This window comes from Phyllobates terribilis, unplaced genomic scaffold (assembly GCF_046119375.1).
Source record: "Phyllobates terribilis strain yellow unplaced genomic scaffold, ASM4611937v1 Scaffold_2__4_contigs__length_985480577, whole genome shotgun sequence".
In the NCBI taxonomy this organism is placed as follows: domain Eukaryota; kingdom Metazoa; phylum Chordata; class Amphibia; order Anura; family Dendrobatidae; genus Phyllobates; species Phyllobates terribilis.
Window position 1 is genome coordinate 856635858 of NW_027362762.1, and position 17595 is coordinate 856653452.

The 17595-nt window shown below is 45.0% G+C and overlaps 1 protein-coding gene across 1 annotated transcript in view; it reads left to right on the forward strand.

Annotated features, from left to right (window-relative positions):
* Positions 1-17595, forward strand: part of BLMH (bleomycin hydrolase) — a 66921-nt gene that overhangs the window by 25342 nt on the left and 23984 nt on the right. The window contains exons 8-9 of the mRNA XM_073670784.1: positions 6084-6242; positions 6907-6974. Of these exons, the coding sequence (XP_073526885.1) occupies positions 6084-6242; positions 6907-6974 (227 nt within the window). The remainder of the gene's footprint in view (positions 1-6083; positions 6243-6906; positions 6975-17595) is intronic.

A 17595-nucleotide genomic window follows, 5' to 3' on the forward strand; every position in this document is an offset into this window, starting at 1 on the left:
TAGATTTACACTTGTGGCCCATTTTCTGTTACATGGGAAGCCATCAGAAAATGACCTCTTGTATAAATAAGGTTTCTGAGTTACCTGTGTTACCTTATTTTTCGGACTATCATCCTGGTATGTATGACACCCCTCATCCCTCTTCCTGGTATGTATAGCCCCCCTCATCCCTCTTCCTGGTATCCTTGGCACCCCTCCATCCTAGCATGCTTGGCACCCCCTGATCCCCATCACGCTGCACACAATAAATAAAGACTTATACTCACCTCCTCTCTCCTCCAGCGCTGCGTCCTGCTCTGCTGCCGACACGGATCTCACTGTGTGAGCCGCGCATGTCGTTACTGCCATGCACCCTCACCCTATGAGATGCTGTGCCGGAATAGTCACTGCTCCCCATGCAGGGACTGTGTGCGTGGGGAGCAGTGACCATTCACTCACCTTAATAGTTTGCACACTGTAGCCGCAGCAGCTCTGCGATCTGTGTGCCTGCTATTAAAGACCATGAATATTCACTACAATCCACTCCCATGGGTTGTAGTGAATATTCATGGTCTATAATAGCAGGCACACATGACCGCCGGCCGCAGCAGGAGACACGCTGCGGGTACAGTGTGCACGCTTTTAACGTGAGTGAATGGTCACTGCACAACACAGTCCCGGCGTGGGGAGCTGTGACTATTCCAGCACAGCATCTCAGTTGCTCAGTTATTACATGCACGACTCACACAGTGAGATCCCTGTTGGCAGCAGAGCGTGACTCAGCGCTGGAGGAGAGAGGAGGTGAGCATAATTCTTTTATTTTTTTGTGTGCAGCGTGATGGGGATCAGGGGGTGCCAAGCATACCAGGAAGAGGGATGAGGGGTGCCATACATACCAGGATAAGGGGTGCCAAGCATACCAGGAAGAGGGATGAAGGGTACTATACATACCGGGATGAAGGGAACCATACATACCAGGAAGAAGGATGAGGGGTGCCATACATACCAGGAAGAGGTAAGAGGGTGCCATACATACCAGGATGAGGGGTGCCATACATACAAGGAAGAGGGATGAAGGGTGCCATACATACCAGGATGGGGATGAAGGGTGCCATACATACCAGGATGGGGATGAGAGGTTCTATACATACCAGGATGTGGATGAGGGGTGCCATACATACCAGGATGAGGGGTGCTATACATACCAAGGTGAGGGATGAAGGGTGCCATACATACCAGGATGGGGATGAGGGGTGCCATGCATATCAGGATGGGGATGAGGGCCACGTATAACAGGAAGGAGGAGGCCATAAATACCAGGATCGGGGATATTAACAGACTTGGGGGACATTACCCCTATAACAGTTTCAACAGCAGACCCCCTCCCCCTTAACCCCTTAACCGGGCATTGTGACCACATTTTTTGCTTACATTTTTTTTCGATTTTTCTCCTCTAAAACCTAGGTGCGTCTTATGGTCCGGTGCTAATTATAGTCTGAAAAAATGTGGTATTTTTATTTTCACAACAGTTTTTATTATGTTTTACATGGACAAAAGGTAACATGAAAGAACAATGGAATTGCAATAACAATACAGATAAAATTCCAAAATAAAACAAATTATAAAGGAAAACTTGAAAGTGGGGAGGGACAGAAGGGAAGGTGAGAGGACAAGATACATCAGACAGAGCAATTGTGGGTGATGTAAAACTTAAAAGGGGTGGTCTGATACCTAATAATGTGTTTTATAAATGGCTATCATTAACCCCTAACCACTTTTGTAATTTGCTTTATTATAAAATTCTCCTCACTTCTCTCTATCCAGTTATTCCCTATATATGCTTCTTTACTTTACTTCATGTGACATTTCGTTAGAGGGGAGTGTCAAACGTGACTTCTCAGGAGGATGGCGGTGCACTCACTTCTCTACAGCTTTATCAGAGGGCGGTGCTGCAGTCGCTTACCACAGCGACTCTAACTGGTGTTCCCTCATTATGTCCTTTTTCAGAATGGGGTGATGGAGATGTGATCGCAGCTTCAGTGGCCACCGCCACTTCAGTGGCCACCGCCACAGTCCCTGCTTCTCTCCCCACCGCTTATTTCCCTGAAACGAGATGTCATCAGGGGGCGGTGATAGGAGCAGGGTGAGTGATAGCAGCAACGCCCTATAGCTTCTTATCAGCGCCCTCAAACATTCTCATCAACATAACTATTTGTTATATTATCTATATGAAAGTGTTTGGGGGTCCACTTTTTAAAGTGAAAAACCCCTGCAAGTCTTTAATATTTTCCAAACGTGTCTCCAAAATAGTCAGTTGGTTGAGTCGAATTCTATGCAATCCATTATATTTGGATTTAATAATTGTAATCCATGTGGATCACTTTAGATTTGATTTTGCTTTAATCAAAAATACAAACAGCAAGTCACCAACTTTTTAGCTAATTTAATAATTATACTGTGGACGTTTTCTTACATTTCATGTTTCTAATATTTCTTGGAATATGTTTCTGTAAGACTATACTGTGTATTCTGCCCTGAAAAAACAAAACACATGTGCTGGATGGAGCAATTCGAGAAAACTGCATCCAGACTTGAGAGAATTTGGCTGTCGCTTGTTTTATCAGCTCTTCCTGGCACTAAGACTATGATAACAGCCCTCCCTCTCATCCACTTCCCATTATGTTGTTTGTTCTGCAGCATATCACTCAGCCATCACTCATATCCACATACTGGGATACTGGTTTGTCACGAAACATCTCAGACATATTCCACAATTATCGTGAAGCTAATAAAATAATAGTGACTAACAACAAAGTAAGACTCATTGCAAACTTAAAACAGTAAATGTCCTCATATAATATACATATAACTATGTTTATTCTATATTATTTTAAATGTGCGACAAGCAGAGCTATTGTTAACCCATTTAAATGCTGTTGTCAAACTCTGATCGCAGTATTTAAATGGTGCTATTTGCGATTGCTTGCGTATAGGTGCACACCAGCACCTATCGGCCTCTCGAGATGCAATCGTTGGGCACTGATTGTTTACAATGGCAGCAGGGAGCTGCAGAAGCCCCCCACACAACCCCCATCACTGCCATCTTAATGAAAATTGAGGTCTCCTATGAAACTCCGCCTATGGATGAGCTTACACGTGTACTATGTATTGCAATACTGCGGTATTGTAGTATTTATTTATATATATATATATATATATATATATATATATATATATATATATATATATATATATATATATATATATATATATATTATAAAAAAAATACAGGCAATAAAAAAGTCTGGTTTTAGTTGATAAAAATACAAGAGCTTTTATTTGATCTCTTTAAATTGAGCACAATTTTTTTTCCTGCATACGTAATAACATTTTCTTAGAAAAGTCTAATAGATAGTGAGACTGAGAATGTACAGCATACACAATACACAAAGAGTAAGTGACCATCATACACACACAATATATATAATATACTGTATATATAAAAATACTGCTCAAAAAATAAAGGGAACACTGAAATAACACATCCTAGATCTGAATGAATGAAATATTCTCATTGAATACTTTGTTCTGTACAAAGTTGAATGTGCTGACAACAAAATCACACAAAAATCATCAATGGAAATCAAATTTATTAACCAATGGAGGCCTGGATTTGGAGTCACCCCCAAAATTAAAGTGGAAAAACACAGTACAGGCTGATCCAACTTTGATGTAATGTCCTTAAAACAAGTCGAAATGAGGCTCAGTATTGTGTGTGGCCTCCACGTGCCTGTATGACCTCCCTACAACGCCTGGGCATGCTCCAGATGAGGTTGCGGATGGTCTCCTGTGGGATCTCCTCCCAGACCTGGACTAAAGCATCCGCCAACTCCTGGACAGTCTGTGGCAGTGCTCCTCCTGTTCCTCCTTGCACAAAGGAGGAGGTAACTCTCCTGCTGCTGGGTTGTTGCCCTCCTATGGCTCCCTCCACATCTCCTGGTATCTGCTCCATGCTCTGGACACTGTGCTGACAGACACAGCTACCCTTCTTGCCACAGCTCGCACTGATGTGCCATCCTGAATGAACTGCACTACCTGAGCAACTTCTTGGTTTGTACTGTAGACACCACCTCATGCTACTGTACCTCTAGGGGTGAGAGCAATGGCAAAATGAAAAAGTGACCAAAACAACAGCCAGAAAGGATGAGAACAGAGAAATGGTCTGTGGTCACCACCTGCAGAACCACTCCTTTATAGGGAGTATCTTGCTAATTGCCTATCATTTCTACCAGTTGTCTGTTCCATTTGCACAACAGCAGGAGAAATTGATTCACAATCAGTGTTGCTTCATAACTGGACAGGTAGATTTCACAGAAGTGTTATTGACTTGGAGTTACATTGTGTTGTTTAAGTGTTCCCTTTATTTTTTTGAGCAGTGTGTGTATATATATGGAGTGGTTCTGCAGGTGGAGACCACAGACCACATCTCAGTACCAATGCTTTCTGGCTGATGTTTTGGTCACTTTTGAATGTTGGTTGTGCTTTCACACTCGTGGTAGCATGAGACGGACTCCACAACCCACAGAAGTCGCTCAGGTAGTCCAGCTCATCCAGGATGGCACATCAATGCGATCTGTGGCAAGAAGGTTTGCTGTGTCTGTCAGCGTAGTGTGAGGGCCCAATTGTCCACAGATGGGGGTTGTGCTCACAGCCCAATACCGTGCAGGACGCTTGGCATTTGCCACAGAACACCAGGATTGGCAAAGTCGCCACTGGTGCCCTGCGCTCTTCACAGATGAAAGCAGGTTCACACTGAGCACATGTGACAGAGTCTGGAGACGCTGTGGAGAGCGATCTGCTGCCTGCAACATCCTTCAGCATGACCGGTTTGTCAGTGGGTCAGTAATGGTGTGGGGTAGCATTTCTTTGGAGGGCCGCACAGCCCTCCATGTGCTCGGCAGAGGTAGCCTGACTGCCATTAGGTACCGAGATGAGATCCTCAGACCCCTTGTGAGACCATATGCTGGTGCGGTTGGCCCTGGGTTCCTCCTAATGCAGGACAATGCCAGACCTCATGTGGCTGGAGTGTGTCAGCAGTTCCTGCAAGATGAAGGCATTGAAGCTATGGACTGGCCTGCCCGTTCCCCAGACCTGAATCCAATCGAGCACATCTGGGACATCATGTCTCGCTCCATCCACCAACGTCACGTTGCACCACAGACTGTCCAGGAGTTGGCGGATGCTTTAGTCCTGGTCTGAGAGGAGATCCCACAGGAGACCATCCGCAACCTCATCAGGAGCATGCCCAGGCGCTGTAGGGAGGTCATACAGGCATGTGGAGGCCACACACAATACTGAGCCTCATTTTGACTTGTTTTAAGGACATTACATCAAAGTTGGATCAGCCTGTAGTGTGTTTTTCCATTTTAATTTTGGGGGTGACTCCAAATCCAGGCCTCCATAGGTTAATAAATTTGATTTCCATTGATGATTTTTGTGTGATTTTGTTGTCAGCACATTCAACTTTGTACAGAACAGAGTATTCAATGAGAATATTTCATTCAATCAGATCTAGGATGTGTTATTTGAGTGTTCCCTTTATTTTTCTGAGCAGTGTGTATATGTATTCACACACACACACACACACACACACAGTATCTTTGAGAGAATTTTGCTCCCCCCCCCCCAAGCTGATCATTCATTCTCAAAATTCTCGATTCACGTGTAAAATCTGTCTTTAATTAATATAGATTTTTCCTTTAGTGAGATGGGAGGTGACAGTTGGTGCTCATAAAGTTCTATGGTAAGTGTTTCAGGAAAATAGCGTCTGCCTCTAGCTCCTCCCCCTCCATAGAATTTGAAAAGCACCAACTCATCTCCTACCTGAGCAATGTGAATATATGTCTTCACTGAACACAGATTTTACCCATGAATTAAGAGTGAATGAGATCAGTCCAGGAGGAGAAATAAGCAAATTTCTTTGAGATATCTTCTATCTAAAATGATGGTTACTTAGAGAATTGTTTTGTTGCTTTGAGTACTGTGTTGTATTAGTAAAATTTTAAATATTTTTTTTGCTTGTTTTTATCTGTTTCTTTCTGCAGATCTGCCTTGTAAATGATCCTCGACCACAAAACCCTTTTGGGAAACTATATACTGTACAGTTCCTTGGGAACATGGTGGAAGGCAAGAGAACACTATATAATAACCAGTCTATTGAAGTATTAAAAAAGCTGGCAGCGGCCTCAATAAAGGATGGGGAGGTGGGTACAGTACTTTGGGTTTTCTTTCCCAGCATAGCATTAATTTAGAATTACCAAGCACAGACAATGGGGTTGTGGGGTTCCAAGACTCTACCTTCTGCTGAACTGCACGGTCGACACTCCATGATCAATATAATGGTTACCCATCGTTGGTTCTGCTCATTTATTACTTGGATATGTGCTTGAGTTTTACACAATCCACAATCAGATATGAAAGGGTTTTTCCCCAACTTGGCAAGTTAGCACCAATCCACAGGGTACAGGACTGTTGTGAGACCAACAGCTGGGACTCCCAACGATCCAGAGAACTGGACACTGAAATGTCCCATAGAATCTAGCCGTTGCGTTCATTCTCTATGGGACTGCCGGAGATGGCCAAATCCTTTTTACAATGCCGACTGTGGTAGTCCCATAAGTAGTAAATGGAGCAGTGGCGTGTATGCGCAACTACGTTTTTATTCTAAATGGGCACTTCAAAGCCTCATTTTTTGGGTAGATTGAAGGAAGTCCCAGTTGACATAGCCCCCGGTAGTCAGCAAGTTGGATATAACCCTCTTTTAAGGGGAAAAAAAAGTCTTTGTGGGGTCCGACTTTTTAACAGTGGTGTTTGTATGTTTTGCATTAGCTTATGACTCCTTACTAGAATTTAATTCTTTTATTATAGGCTGTGTGGTTTGGATGTGATGTTGGAAAGCACTTTCAAGGAAAATTAGGAATCAATGACTTGAACATGTAAGTTGAATTCCAAGTGAAAAAAATCCTAAGTGGTGCTGAGAATATATGGGAAATTGTAACGTGTACAAAGTATCTGGCTGTGAAATAAAATGTGGTTAGATATTAACAAGTGGCAAAAAAAGAGATTATCATTTTACTCAAAGTAAATGTAAACCTTTGTCTTATCTTCTGACATGTCGAGAGACACATGTTGGGCCGCTGTTAAACTACACAGTTGTGGGCAGTAAACGACCACTGATCGGCGGTCATTTAAAGGGGTTGTCCATCTTGGGGGGGGTCACTTAAATCTATGCGTATAGTCGGGCACAGAATGATTTTTAATAGTATTGTTCTGTCCCCATACATAATGTTATCGACAGCACATCCCCAGTTTACACCGGGCGACGAAGTGCATAAAAATAATTACTTCTGTTGTACGACCATTTTGCAAATTATTGGGTGTTTGTTGGCCTGTTTTAGATGGACCAGTTGTCGGAAAAGAGCGTTACTACAGACGCTTATTTCCCAATTGTCGGGTTAAACGGACCCGAAGAAGTCTTTAGTGCAGGTTTCACTATGGTTTGTCGCTCCCCTTTGTGTAATAAAGCTATGTTTGAGAAGATGCGGTCCTATTACCTACTCAGTTCCGTGAGTATTAAAGGTCTTTAAAATTTAGAAAAACAAACTATATTTAAAGTTTTTGTCAGCCATTTGTAGTCCGTAACCATGGCGATGCAAAGGTCTGCATAGGAGTTGTATAAACAAGAGCGGTTCAGAGCGACCTGAGCATTCGGGGATTATTCTGCTCTGCGCCCTTATCTGTCTTCTTCCCTCCAGCCATGAAATATACACTGATTACAGGGCAGATAAGTGAAATATTTAATCAGTCTCTGCCCAGAAATGTAATTCATCTTATTTCCTGTCTCAAGCTGCTGAATACATAAATAGTGCTTCTAGGTTTCATGCTCATTTTAGTATATATTAAACCATTTTCCTAATAATAAATACTTTTCAGAATCTATTAGGTAATAGCACTGTATTCACCTTCCCCCACCACCCAAAAATAAAAATAAAAAATAGCTGAAAACATGATGGACAATATGGCTTGCTTATATAAGGGTTTTATGGAAAAAACCTAAGGTAGAAACAAAATGAGCATATACCCTGCTGTAAGTAAATGGTAACAGTACATATAAATAACATAGGGTACTTAGTAAATACTGTTTTTATCAAAAAAGCGCAAACGCCCAGGGCTGTGGAGTCGGTAAGCCAAACCTCCGACTCAATTTCCATGACTCCACGACGCCGACTCCCTCATACATGGCTCATGTTTAAGTGATGCATTTACTGTAGCACAGATTCATCTCAGCTAAATCTAGACCCTTAGATCAGGAATAGGACAGACATTTACAGGACATTTCATAACTTTCCCAAATTCTTATGAAAAAAATATTCCCCACAAACTGCATTGAACGACTGTACCCAATTTATTATATATTTTAGGAGTTGGAGTTGGTCCATTTTATACCGACTTCGACTCCACCAAAATGGACACCGATCTACGACTCAGACTCCGCAGCCCTGCAAACGCCATCCCACCAGCGCCAAGGTGTACCCAACCGGGACGGTCTTCTAAGTATTAAAACTTCACCTTGTGTCAGACGAGGGTTCTATGACCTGAGATTATGAGAGTTTTAGCCCTTTTATCTGGTCATATAAGCATCTTCACATTTAAGGCCACGGCCCCACTATCAGTATTTGGTCAGTATTCGGTCAGTATTTTTTCCCAGGAGTGGGTGATAAATGCAGAATTGGTGGCTTGTTTCTATTATACCTTTTCTCTGATTGTTCCTCACCTGGTTTTGGCTCCCACTCCTTAGAAAAAATACTGACCGAATACTGAACAAATACTGATAGTGGGGCCGTGGCGTAATGGTTATTCAGGCACCACTCACTTCCACATCTGATGGGGAGTGTCGCTGGGGTCTTTCCTGACATATCCTAGAAGGCAAGTTCAATCAGGAGACATCATGCCAGGACGCCTACATTATCATCATGTAAACCTGTAGTCACTGGTGCCGCTCACCTCTCAATGAATAAGTGAGTAGCTCAAGAAAAACACTTTAATTTTCATGGGTAGCATGAGTTATGGCAGAAGACTCTTGTTTACCAGATTAGTGCGGGTCTCAATGTATTGAAAACTCCCTAAACCTCTTTTTGCACCATGACTAGTGTTGAGCATTCCGATACTGAAATATCGGGTATCGGCCGATATTCACTGTATCGGAATTCCGATACTTAATTCCGATACTTTTATAATATCGAATACCGGAATCGGAAGTTCCCATAATGCCTGCGCTCTGCAGTGTCTCTGAAGGATGACAAGCAGGATGGCAGAGCTCAGCTGCGATCCAGCTTGTCATCAGAATGCCATCCCAGCGTGGGAGAATTCTCCTGATTGTTTAAAAGCCGGCGCGCGGTAAAAAGCCGCCGGCTTTTAAACAATCACGCAGCCCCATACTGCTTCCCCGCAGCCTCCCACCCCGATCCTCCGCTCCCCTCGCCACCTCCCATCCCGATCGTAAATTAGGACCGGGCGGGGAGCGCAGCACCAAGGAGCGAAGGACCCGGGCGGGGAAGCCGGCAGTGAAAAGACTTCACCGCCGGCTTTCCCGTTCTGTGCTGCGCTTTCCCGCCGGTTATTTCAAATGAACAGCTGAGGTATCAGGTGATGCCGATCAGCTGTTCATTTGAAGTAGCCGCGGTGCCCTTAGAGGGTTCATGTGAGTTCATGCTTCACTGCATGAACTCACATGAACTTTCCCACGGCCGCACAGGTCAGCCTCACCTCCCGGACCCGTCATGATTAGTGTGTGCGGGGTGTGTGTGTGTGCGGGGTGTGTGTGCGGGTGTGTGTGCGGGGTGTGTGTGTGCGGGTGTGTGTGCGGGTGTGTGTGCGGGCAGACATAGGCCGATGTGACACTACTACTCCCATCGGCCTATGTCTGTCCCCCGTCCACTCCTGCCAGCAGGATCAGCTCGATGGGAGCAGTAGTTCCCATCAGCCTGATCCTGCTATTTAAATTGCCCTACTGTGTCCCCAATAAATGTTAAATACATGTCATTGGTGGCCAGTGGTTACCTAAAAGAAATTAGTTCATACATTACCTGTCCCCGCCGATCGCCACCTAAAATAAAGTAAAAAATAAAAAACTACACCTATACTCACCAAGACACCTAATTCCCCGAAGCCATCGATCTCCTGTAATAAAATATAAAATAATAAACCACAACCTTATCCTTACCCCTCCGTAGTAGTCCACGAGTGTCCCACGAAGATCTCCAGTTCAGAGCAGCCACATAGAATGTGACCGCTCTGAACCGCTGCCGCCGCTAGAATGACGGGGCCGTAAGGGTTCACCGGAGTTCAGGCAGCGCTGCTCCGGTTAGCTCCTTTACGGCACTGCTGTATCGTGAGAAATTCCCACGGTACAGCACTGCCGTAAAGGAGGTCTCCGGAGCTGCGCTGCCTGAATGCACTCCGGTGACCTCAGTCAGTGGCTCCCGCTGCCGGGAGCGGACGTGTTCCCGGCAGCGTGAGCTTACAGCAGCCATGCACAGCTGTCACCATCTCCAGATGTGACAGCTGTGCATGGGAGATCAGCGCAGGAACGTGGACAGGTAACTATTTTTTTTTTAGTAAACTAAGAATTAAATAAAATGGTGTTTTATTTCAAATAAATTATTTTTTTCTGGGTGTAGTGTGTTTTTTCTTTTTAACACTTTGTAGGTTAGTAATGGGGGTGTCATATAGACGGCCATCATTACTAACCTGGGCTTCATGGCAGCTGGCGCTGACATGAACCCCACCACTATTACCCCCTGCCACCGCACCAGGGCAGCGTGGAAGAGCGAGGCTAAGTGCCAGAATTGGCGCATCCTATGGATGCGCCATTTCTGGGGCGGCTGACGGCTGGTGTTTCTAGCCTGGGAGGGGGCCAATATTCATGGCACCCTTCCTGAGCTATTAATATCAGCCCCCAGCTGTCTGCCTAGCCTTTGCTAGCTATTAAAATAGAGGGGACCCCACGTCATTTTTTTTTGGGGGGTCCCCCATTTTAATAGCTAGTAAAGGCTAGGTATTCAGCTGGGGGCTGATATTAGTAGCCTGGGAAGCTCCGTGGGTTTTACCCCCTTCCCAGGCTTCAAACATCTGCCCCAGCCGTCTGCTTAACCTCCGCTAGAGACTAAAATTATGGGGGATCCCACGCCATTTTTTTTTTAAATAAATCCTTTATTTTAACACTAAATGACATGTGAGGACTTAATAAAGATGCAGTCCCTAAATTATTATTTATTTTTTAATAAATTTTTCCCAAAACTTTTGACGTGGGCTTCGCCATATTTTTGTATGCCAGCCAGGTACAGCATCCAGCTTCTATGAACGCGCCATTTTCCGGGGCGGCCGCGGACTGCAATTTTCAGCGGGGGGGGGGGAGGGCAAAAAGCTTGGGCCTCCCTGCGCTGCAGATTCCATCCCCCAGCTGCCTAGTTGTACCTGGCTGGACACAAAAATAGGGAGAAGCTCCACGTTTTTTTTTTTTTAATTATTTCATGAAATTCATGGAATAATTAAGAAAAAAAGGGCTTCCCTATATTGTTGTGTCCGGCTAGGTACAAATAGGCAGCTGGTGGTTGGGGGCAGCCCGTTCCTGCCTGCTGTACCTGGCTGGACACAAATATAGTGTGAAGCCCCACGTCAATTTTTTTTTAATTATTTCAGGAAATTCATGAAATAATTAAAAAAAAATTATGTGGGGCTTCGCCCTATAATTGTGTCCAGCCAGGTACAGCAGGCAGGAACGGGCTGCCCCCAACCACCAGCTGCCTATTTGTACCTAGCCGGACACAACAATATAGGGAAGCCCTTTTTTTCTTAATTATTCCATGAATTTCATGAAATAATTAAAAAAAAAAATGTGTGGCGCTTCGCCCTATTTTTGTGTCCAGCCAGGTACAACTAGGCAGCTGGGGGCTGGAATCTGCAGCGCAGGGAGACCCAAGCTTTCTGGGTCCCACCCGCTGCAAATTGCAGTCCGCAGCCGCCCCGGAAAATGGCGCGTTCATAGAAGCGCCATCTTCTGGCGCTGTACCCAACTCATCCAGGGCCCTGGTGCGGTGGCTCACTGGGTAATAAAGGGGTTAAGGCCAGCTTGGCATTATCAGCTGGCCCTAAGCCCGAAATTCATGGGGTCACGCCAATATTAGACATGACCGCCATGAATTTCTAGTAAAGTATTTAAAAAAAACACAAACACCCAGAAAAAAGTCCTTTAATTGAAATAAAGACACAATTCTTTATTGTTCTAAATTAAACCATACTTACCGCCACACCCATTCCAGCTGAAGCCAACGATCTCCTGCAATAAAAGTAAAATAATAAAGCAACCTCATCCTTACCTTTCCATGGTTCCCAGGACAGCTTCAGCTCTGCTACATCGAGATGACAGGCTGGACCGCAGCAGAACGCTGCCATCCAGCCTGTCATCCCGCGGACACTGAGAAGCGCAGGCATGCTTGCGCTCCTCAGTGTCTTTCTGTGACGTCATCCAGATGAGCCGAGGTCATGTCCAATGAACTCAGCTCACCTCATGCACGTCACTGACAGCGTGGGAAAATTCTCCTGCACTCAGCGCTTCAGCGTGAGAATTCTCCCACGCTGTCAGTGACGTGCATGAGGTGCGCCGAGTTCATGGGACATGACCTCACCTCATGCACGTCACTGACAGCGTGGGAAAATTCTCACGCTGAAGCGCTGAGTGCAGGAGAATTCTCCCACGCTGTCAGTGACGTACATGAGGTGAGCCGAGTTCATTGTCGGCTCATCTGGATGCCGTCACAGCCAGACACTGAGGAGTGGAAGTATGCCTGCGCTTCTCAGTGTCTGCGGGATGACAGGCTGGATGGCAGCGTTCTGCTGCGGTCCAGCCTGTCATCTCGATGTAGCAGAGCTGGAGCCGTCGTGGGAGCCATGGAAAGGTAAGGATGAGGTTGCTTTATTATTTTTCTTTTATTGCAGGAGATCGTTGGCTTCAGCTGGAATGGGCGTGATGGTAAGTATGGTTTAATTTAGAACAATAAAGAATTGTGTGTTTATTTCAATTAAAGGACTTTTTTCTGGGTGTTTGTGTTTTTTTTAAATACTTTACTAGAAATTCATGGTGGTCATGTCTAATATTGGCGTGACCCCATGAATTTCGGGCTTAGGGCCAGCTGATAATGCCAAGCTGGCCTTAACCCCTTTATTACCCAGTGAGCCACCGCATCAGGGCCCTGGATGAGTTGGGTACAGCGCCAGAAGATGGCGCTTCTATGAACGCGCCATTTTCCGGGGCGGCTGCGGACTGCAATTTGCAGCGGGTGGGGCCCAGAAAGCTTGGGCCTCCCTGCGCTGCAGATTCCAGCCCCCAGCTGCCTAGTTGTACCTGGCTGGACACAAAAATAGGGCGAAGCTCCACGTTTTTTTTTTTTTAAATTCATGAAATTCATGGAATAATTCAGAAAAAAAGGGCTTCCCTATATTGTTGTGTCCGGCTAGGTACAAATAGGCTGCTGGTGGTTGGGGGCAGCCCGTTCCTGCCTGCTGTACCTGACTGGACACAAATATAGGGCGAAGCCCCACATCAATTTTTTTAAATTATTTCATGAATTTCCTGAAATGATTTAAAAAAAATTGACGTGGGGCTTCGCCCTATATTTGTGTACAGTCAGGTACAGCAGGCAGGAACGGGCTGCCCCCAACCACCAGCTGCCTATTTGTACCTGGTTGGACACAACAATATAGGGAAGCCCTTTTTTTCTTAATTATTTCATGAATTTCATGAAATAATTAAAAAAAAAAAATACGTGAAGCTTCTCCCTATTTTTGTGTCCAGCCAGGTACAACTAGGCAGCTGGGGGCTGGAATCCGCAGCGCAGGGAGGCCCAAGCTTTCTGCCCCCCCCCCTCCCCCCGCTGAAAATTGCAGTGCGCAGCCACCCCGGAAAATGGCGCGTTCATAGAAGCTGGATGCTGTACCTGGCTGGCATACAAAAATATGGCGAAGCCCACGTCAAAAGTTTTGGGAAAAATTAATTAAAAAATAAATAATAATTTAGGGACTGCATCTTTATTAACTCCTCAAATGTCATTTAGTGTTAAAATAAAGGACTTATTTTAAAAAAAATTGACGTGGGGCTTCGCCCTATATTTGTGTCCAGCCAGGTACAGCAGGCAGGAACAGGCTGCCCCCAACCACCAGCTGCCTATTTGTACCTGGCCGGACACAACAATATAGGGAAGCCCTTTTTTAAAAAAATTATTTCATGAAATAATTAAAAAAAAATTGACGTGGGGCTTCGCACTATATTTGTGTCCAGCCAGGTACAGCAGGCAGGAATGGGCTGCCCCCAACCACCAGCTGCCTATTTGTACCTGGTTGGACACAACAATATAGGGAAGCCCTTTTTTTCTTAATTATTCCATGAATTTCATGAAATAATTTTAAAAAAAAATGCGTGGGGCTTCGCCCTATTTTTGTGCCCAGCCAGATACAACTAGGCAGCTGGGGGCTGGAATCCGCAGCGCAGGGAGACCCAAGCTTTCTGGGCCACCCCCGCTGCAAATTGCAGTCCGCAGCCGCCCCAGAAAATGGCGCGTTCATAGAAGCGCCATCTTCTGGCGCTGTACCCAACTCATCCAGGGCCCTGGTGCGGTGGCTCACTGGGTAATAAAGGGGTTAAGGCCAGCTTGGCATTATCAGCTGGCCCTAAGCCCAAAATTCATGGGGTCACGCCAATATTAGACATGACCACCATGAATTTCTAGTAAAGTATTTAAAAAAACACAACACCCAGAAAAAAGTCCTTTAATTGAAATAAAGACACAATTCTTTATTGTTCTAAATTAAACCATACTTACCACCACGCCCATTCCAGCTGAAGCCAACGATCTCCTGCAATAAAAGTAAAATAATAAAGCAACCTCATCCTTACCTTTCCATGGTTCCCATGACAGCTTCAGCTCTGCTACATCGAGATGACAGGCTGGACCGCAGCAGAACGCTGCCATCCATCCTGTCATCCCGCAGACACTGAGAAGCGCAGGCATACTTCCACTCCTCAGTGTCTGGCTGTGACGGCATCCAGATGAGCCGAGGTCATGTCCAATGAACTCCGCTCACTTCATGTACGTCACTGACAGCGTGGGAAAATTCTCCTGCACTCAGCACTTCAGCGTGAGAATTTTCCCACGCTGTCAGTGACGTGCATGAGGTGAGCTGAGTTCATTGGACATGACCTCACCTCATGTATGTCACTGACAGCGTGGGAGAATTCTCACGCTGAAGCGCTGAGTGCAGGAGAATTTTCCCACGCTGTCAGTGACGTGCATGAGGTGAGCTGAGTTCATTGGACATGAACTCGGCTCATCTGGATGACGTCACAGAGAGACACTGAGGAGCGCAAGCATGCCTGCGCTTCTCAGTGTCTGCGGGATGACAGGCTGGATGGCAGCTTTCTGCTGCGGTCCAGCCTGTCATCTCGATGTAGCAGAGCTGGAGCTGTCCTGGGAACCATCGAAAGGTAAGGATGAGGTTGCTTTATTATTTTTCTTTTATTGCAGGAGATCGTTGGCTTCAGCTGGAATGGGCGTGATGGTAAGTATGGTTTAATTTAGAACAATAAAGAATTGTGTCTTTATTTCAATTAAAGGACTTTACTCTGGGTGTTTGTGTTTTCTTTTAACTTTGACTATGGGGTTAGTAATGGGGGTGTCTTATAGACGCCTCTCCATTACTAACCTGGGCTTGATGTCAGCTGGCATTATAAGCTGACATCAACCCCAACCCTATTACCCCCTGCCACCGCACCAGGGCAGCGTGGAAGAGCGAGGCTAAGTGCCAGAATTGGCGCATCCTATGGATGCGCCATTTCTGGGGCGGCTGACGGCTGGTGTTTCTAGCCTGGGAGGGGGCCAATATTCATGGCACCCTTCCTGGGCTATTAATATCAGCCCCCAGCTGTCTGCCTAGCCTGTGCTAGCTATTAAATTAGGGGGGACCCCACGTCATTTTTTTGGGGGGGGTCCCCCATTTTAATAGCTAGTAAAGGCTAGGTATTCAGCTGGGGGCTGATATTAGTAGCCTGGGAAGCTCCGTGGGTATTACCCCCTTCCCAGGCTTCAAACATTTGCCCCAGCTGTCTGCTTAACCTCCGCTAGAGCCTAAAATTAAGGGGAACCCCACGCCAATTTTTTTTTAAATAAATCCTTTATTTTAACACTAAATGACAAGTACAGTAATCAACACTGTCACTGTACTTCATATATATGTGACTGACATGTTTCTATCTATCTAATCTATGTGTGATTCTCTATTCCTTCTATTCTAAATTGTCGGGTACAGATGCTGAATTGCCGGCCGGCTTTCTTAAAGAGACGGTGCATGAAAACACTATTATTTTTTTAAATAAATCCTTTACACTAAATGACAAGTTCTGTAAGCAACACTGTCACTGTACTTCTTATATATGTGACTGACATGTTTCTATCTATCTAATCTATGTGTGAAGCTCTATTCTGTCTGTTATAAATTGTCGGGTACAGATGCTGAATTGCCGGCCGGCTTTTTTAAAGAGACGGTGCACGAAAACACTAATATTTTTTTTAATAAATCCTTTACACTAAATGACAAGTACAGTAAGCAACACTGTCACTGTACTTCATATATATGTGACTGACATGTTTCTATCTATCTAATCTATGTGTGAAGCTCTATTCTTTCTGTTGTAAATTGTCGGGTACCGGTGAATGCCGCTGATGAATTGCCGGCTTTTCATGTCATTCTACATTATTCTTAGTTGTTTTACTTCATGTAGAATTAACCTACAAGGAAAGAAAGGGTTTATTTTCATTCCGATATTTGTGTCCCATTGACTTGCATTGGTTTCCGGTATCGGAATCGGCGATATCCGATACTTTTTGGGTATCGGCCCGATCCAATCCGATACGATATTTCCTGATATCGGAAGGTATCGCTCAACACTAACCATGACATACTCTTATGTCTTGGAATGAGTGAAGGAGTATGGAGCGGGCTCAGGAGGTGAGCACATTCCACACATTACAGGTACAGGCTGTATTTTACAGCTGGCTTCTACCATTAACCGCAGCGATCATAGCCATCTCCGATCACTGCTGTTTAACCGCTTAAATGTAATTATTTTGCTCAATTGTATAGCGCCACATAATTTCCACAACACTTTACAGATCTAGTCATTGCTGTTCCCATTGGGGCTCACGTCTACGGTAATTTCCCTATCAGTATATCTTTGGAGTGTGGAAGAAAATTGGAGAACCCAGAGGAAACCCACACAAACACGGGGAGAACATACAAACTCTCTTGATTTGTACCCAGGACCCCAGTGTTGCAAAGCAACAGTGCTAACCACCAGGCCCCATGCTACCTATTGCTGCTATTTTATCACGGTCAATCTCTTAACCGCTGCATTGAAGTGAGGCAATCCTGGTAGGGAATCTGTTCCAGCGCTGTATTCATGAAGGACAGATTTCACCATATAGTTCAACACTATAGTATTGAAAT